This window comes from Leucoraja erinacea, chromosome 2, assembly GCF_028641065.1.
Source record: "Leucoraja erinacea ecotype New England chromosome 2, Leri_hhj_1, whole genome shotgun sequence".
NCBI classification, from domain to species: domain Eukaryota; kingdom Metazoa; phylum Chordata; class Chondrichthyes; order Rajiformes; family Rajidae; genus Leucoraja; species Leucoraja erinaceus.
In genome coordinates, this window is record NC_073378.1 from 22,886,492 (window position 1) to 22,892,491 (window position 6,000).

A 6,000-nucleotide genomic window follows, 5' to 3' on the forward strand; every position below is an offset into this window, starting at 1 on the left:
CCACCGAGACCATGCTGACCATTGATCACCCACACATCCATGTTATCCCACTTTACAGAAACCAATTAACCTACAAACCTGCATGTCTTTGGGATCAGTTAAGTAAGAACCTTACTGTACATAGGCACGATTATAATTACGTACGAGAGTGTAAGAATAGGAGATCACACTGAGGTAGTACACAAGAGTCACCAAATTTCCATCATCATGTTGTGACCTTCAAGTTCAAAGCTGCTAAAAATGTAGAGTCTTAACTTGCCAATAAAGTCCTGGCCAGTACATGTTGTCAATGTCCTCCACCACTGCAGTCTGGGTCTGTTTCAAGTGCTCTACCTCAGCCACCCTCTGACTCCTTCAAGAGCCAAGAGTATTTAATTATCAAAGGTACTGACAATGGAACAATTAAATTCTTACTTGCATGAGCATTACAGGCCTGTAAATACAATACACATAAAAACGTAGAAATTAGGTGCAGGACTAAGCCATTCGGCCCTTCGAGCCTGCACCGCCATTCAATATGATAATGGCTGATCATCCAACTCAGTATCCCGTACCTGCCTTCTCTCCATACCCCCTGATCCCTTTAGCCACAGGGGCCACATCTAACTCCCTCTTAAATATAGCCAATCAACTGGCCTCAACTACCTTCTGTGGCAGAGAATTCCACAGATTCACCACTCTCTGTGTGAAAAATGTTTTTCTCATCTCAGTCCTAAAAGATTTCCCCCTTATCCTTAAACTGTGACCCCTTGTTCTGGACTTCCCCAACATCGGGAACAATCTTCCTGCATCCAGCCTGTCCAACCCCTTAAGAATTTCGTAAGTTTCTATAAGATCCCCCCCCTCAATCTTCTAAATTCTAGCGAGTACAAGCCGAGTCTATCCAGTCTTTCTTCATATGAAAATCCTGACATCCCAGGAATCAGTCTGGTGAACCTTCTCTGTACTCCCTCTATGGCAAGAATATATTTTCTCAGATTAGGAGACCAAAACTGTACGCAATACTCCAGCTGTAGTCTCACCAAGACTCTGTACAACTGCAGTAGAACCTCCCTGCTCCTATACTCAAATCCTTTTGCTATGAATGCTAACATACCATTCGCTTTCTTCACTGCCTGCTGCACCTGCATGCCTACTTTCAATGACTGGTGCACCATGACACCCAGGTCTCGTTGCATCTCCCCTTTTCCTAATCGGCCACCATTCAGATAATAGTCTACTTCCCTGTTTTTGACACCAAAGTGGATAACCTCACATTTATCCACATTATACTGCATCTGCCATGCATTTGCCCACTCACCCAGCCTATCCAAGTCACCTTGCAGCCTCCTAGCATCCTCACAGCTAACGCTGCCCCCCAGCTTTGTTTCATCCGCAAACTCGGAGATGTTGCATTCAATTCCCTCATCCAAATCATTAATATATATTGTAAATAGCTGGGTTCCCAGCACTGCGCCTTGCGGTACCCCACTAGTCACAGCCTGCCATTGTGAAAAGGACCTGTTTACTCCTACTCTTTGCTTCCTGTCTGCCAGCCAGTTCTCTATCCACATCAATACTGAACCCCCAATACCGTGTGCTTTACGTTTGTATACTAATCTCTTATGTGGGACCTTGTCGAAAGCCTTCTGAAAGTCCAGATATAACACATAGTTCTAAACATAGAAACATAGAAATTAGGTGCAGGAGTAGGCCATTCGGCCCTTCGAGCCTGCACCGCCATTCAATATGATCATCCAACTCGGTATCCCGTACCTGCCTTCTCTCCATACCCTCTCCATACAAATTAGCCAGAAAAAGCAGGACTGGGAGAAATTCAAAGTTACACCACCCTACAATAGCAGGACAAAGGGCTTAATTATCAAAAGGCATCCAAAATAGATTATACTCTGGAAAAACTGGCAGGGAATCCATAAAAACTGACTGCAAACGTTTTCTATAGATATGTGAAAAGAAAGAGATTAGTTTAAAACAAAGTAGTAGGTCCCATGCAGTCAGATCAACAGGTGAGGGACCTACATTTGATCATGGGGAACAAGTTTTTATGGCGGACCATAATTGAATAACTACTTTGGTTCTGTTCCCTTCACTAAGGAAGACATAAATATCCCATTTTGTTATCCCGGAAATAGCAGAACAATTGTTTACATCGCGGGTCAAAGGAGTTGGAGGAATTGAGTGAAATCCAGGTTAGCCGGGAAGTGGTGTTGGGTAAATTGAATGGATTAAAGGCCGATAAATCCCCAGGGCCAGATAGGCCTGCATCCCATTTACTTAAGGAAGTAGCTTCAGAAATAGTGGATGCATTAGTAATAATCTTTCAAAACTCTTTAGATCCTGGAGTAGTTCCTGAAGATTGGCGGGTAGCAAACGTAACCCCACTTTTTAAGAAGGGAGGGAGAGAGAAAATGGGGAATTACATAGAAACATAGAAACATAGAAATTAGGTGCAGGAGTAGGCAATTCGGCCCTTCGAGCCTTCACCGCCATTCAATATGATCATGGCTGATCATCCAACTCAGTATCCCGTACCTGCCTTCTCTCCATACCCCCTGATCCCCTTAGCCACAAGTGCCACATCTAACTCCCTCTTAAATATAGCCAATGCACTGGCCTCAACTACCCTCTGTGGCAGAGAGTTCCAGAGATTCACCACTCTCTGTGTGAAAAAAGTTCTTCTCATCTCCTCCGTTTTAAAGGATTTCCCCCTTATCCTTAAGCTGTGACCCCTTGTCCTGGACTTCCCCACCATCTGGAACAATCTTCCTGCATCTAGCCTGTCCAACCCCTTAAGAATTTCGTAAGTTTAGCCACAAGGGCCACATCTAAACTCCCTCTTAAATATAGCCAATGAATAAGATTCCCTCTCAATCACCTCCTGAATTTTTCTAGAGAGTATAAACCAAGTCTATCCAGTCTTTCTTCATAAGACAGTCCTGACATCATTCCCTCTCATCCCAGGAATCGGTCTGGTGAACCGTCTCTGCACTCCCTCTATGGCTCATTACAGACCAGTTAGTCTAACATACCGTCACCCACCGATCCTTGTTGGAAACTGCTAGAGTTTAGTTAAAAAAGATGGGATAGCAGCACATTTCCAAGTGGGTGAAATCTTGGACAAAGTCAGCCCTTAGTCCACGAAAGGTAAAAAGCAAATGTCTGACAAAATCTTATAGAACGATTCCAAAGCGAGGATGTAACTAGTAGACGTGGATAGGGGAGAACAGTTTGGATGTGATTGTGTATCTTGACTTCCAGAAGGCTTTCGACAAGGTCCCACATAAGAGATTAGTATGGAGCGTTTTCTGCCCCTTAGTGTTTCGCAGCTGTACCCATATCGATTCCACATCCTCCAAGCTAATGTCCTTCCTTTCTATTACATTAATCTCCTCTCTAACCAGCAACACTACCCCTCCCCCACTTTTTTTCCTTTCTGTCTATCCCTCCTGAATATTGAATATCCCTGGATGTTCAGCTCCCAGCCTTGGTCAGCCTGGAGCCATGTCTCCGTGATCCCAACTATATCATAGTCATTAATAGCTATCTGCACATTCAACTCATCCACCTTATTACGAATGCTCCTTGCATTGAGACACAAAGCCTTCAGGCTTGTTTTTCCAACACTCTTACCCCTTATACAATTATGTTGAAAAGTGGCCCTTTTTGATTTTGCCCTGGATTTGTCTGCCTGTCACTTTTACTTTTCACCTTGCTACCGATTGCTTCTACCCTAATTTTACACCCCTCTGTCTCTCCGCTCACACATTTAAGAAACCCTTTCCCTTTAACTCCATCCTCGACTATCCCATTTGACACCCCACCCCCCTTATTCAGTTTAAAACCACCCGTGTAGCAGTGGCAAACCTGCCTGCCAGAATGCTGGTCCCCCACCTGTTAAGATGCAATCCGTCCCTTTTGTACAGTTCCCCCTTACTCCAAAACAGATCCCAGTGATCTAAGAATCTAAATCCCTGCCCCGTGCACCAGTTCCTCAGCCACACATTCAGGTCCCGTATCTCCCTGTTCCTGCTCTCACCAGCACGAGGAACTGGAAGCGAACCGGAGATAACGACCCTGGAGGTCCTGCTTTTCAGCATTTTCCCAAGCTCTCTAAAGTCACGCTGCAGAATATTCTGACATCGTTTGTGCCGACATGCATAGAAACATAGAAAATAGATGCAGGAGTAGGCCATTCGGCCCTTCGAGCCTGCACTGCCATTCAATATGATCATGGCTGATCATCCAACTCAGTATCCTGTACCTGCCTTCTCTCCATACCCCCTGATCCCTTTAGCCACAAGGGCCACATCTCTAACTCCCTCTTAAATATAGCCAATGAACTGGCCTCAACTACCTTCTGTGGCAGAGAATTCCAGAGATTCACCACTCTCTGTGTGCACTACCACTTCGATAATTAGCGGCTGTTCACCTTCGCCCTTGAGGATTTTCTGCACTCTGTCCGTGACAACCTGAATCCTAGCCAAATTTGCGTCCATTTGACGTTTGCCCTGGATTCCTTGTGCTCTAACTTTCAGACTAGCCTGCCATGTGGGATCTTATCAAAGGCCTCTCTAAAGTCCATGTCGGCAATGTATTCCGTCCTGTTCTCTTCATACCCAGGATGAAAATGTTAAATTCTAGACATGGCTGTAAGGCGACAAGGAGGAGAGATGTGCTGCCAGTGGAGGTGATAGAAACAGATGCGATAGCAACATTTAAGAGGCATTTAGTCAGACACGCTTAAAGGTGAAGAATAGCGGGATATGTCATAGTGCACATACTCCACCGGGTGGCGCCGTACAATGGCTGCCTCGCCAGCAGTCTGTCTCGTCGGGGGGGGGGGGGGGGGGGGGGGGATTTTTATCTCTTTCCCACACGGGAATTGATAGGTTCTTGATTAGTAAGGGTGTCAAAGGTTACAAGGAGAAGGCAGGGGAAAGGGTTTGAGAGCGAAAAGTAGATCAGCCATGATTGAATGTTGGAGTAGACTCAATGGGCTGAATGGCCTATTTCTGCTCCTATGTCAAATGGTCTTATGGTCATTTTACAGTTGTACAAGACGCATTTGGAGTATTGTATTTAGTTTTGGTCACCCTGCTATGGAAGGATGTCATTAACATGGAAAGAGTGCAGAGAAGATCTGCCAGGACTTTTGGGCCTGAGCTATAGACAGAGGTTAGGCAGGCTAGAACTTTATTTTTTGAAGACAGGAGGCTGAGGGGTAATCTTATAGAAGTGTATAAAATCATGAGGGGAATAAATAGGAAGAATGCATAGTCTTGTACCCAGAGTAAGGGAATCAAATCCAGAGAATAGAGATTTCAGGTGAGATAGGGAAAGATTTAATAGACGCCCTAGAGGGAACATTTTCCACACAGGGTGGTGGGTGTCAAGTCAAGTCAAGTTTATTTGTCACATACACATACGAGATGTGCAGTGAAATGAAAGTGGCAATGAGTGGTGGGTGTATGGAATGAGCTGTCGGAGGAGCTAGTTGAGCAGGTATTACCACATTTAAAGACTGATATGTGGATAGAAAAGGTTTAGAGGGATGTTGGCCAAACGCAGGCAGAAGATACTTTCTTAGATGAGGCATCTTGGTCGGCATGACAAGTTGGGCCGAATTCCCTGCTGTGTCACACATGCCACCAACTGAAGCTCTTCATAGAGGCAATGCATTAACTGCCCTTTGGCTTTTGTTCTTGACAATAAATATAAGAAAAAAATCTTACCATTTCACTAACATTTAGAACAATCTTTTCAACAGGGCGAAGTGATAGCAATTGATAAGATTGCAAATAAAGTAAAGAAGATTAAACAGAATGCTGAGAACTTACAATTGAAATGTACAAAAGTGTTTTGTTACGATGGAACTAAAGCCCTTGCAAAAGAAGGCATTTGGCATGAGCAAGGTATGAATTAATGTGAGTAGCGTTGGAAAGTACTGAAGTCATGTGTTATAAAGCTGTTTCATTCTCCAGCCTGAAGAAGGGTTTCGGC

At 44.5% G+C, this 6,000-nt stretch overlaps 1 protein-coding gene across 13 annotated transcripts in view; it reads left to right on the forward strand.

The window, feature by feature from the left end:
• nsun6 (NOP2/Sun RNA methyltransferase 6) overlaps nt 1–6,000 on the forward strand; it is a 43,713-nt gene that overhangs the window by 24,769 nt on the left and 12,944 nt on the right. For all 13 annotated transcript variants that reach the window (XM_055652816.1, XM_055652845.1, XM_055652825.1 and 10 more), the window contains one exon: nt 5,768–5,912. In XM_055652816.1, coding sequence (XP_055508791.1) covers nt 5,768–5,912 — 145 coding nt within the window. The remainder of the gene's footprint in view (nt 1–5,767; nt 5,913–6,000) is intronic.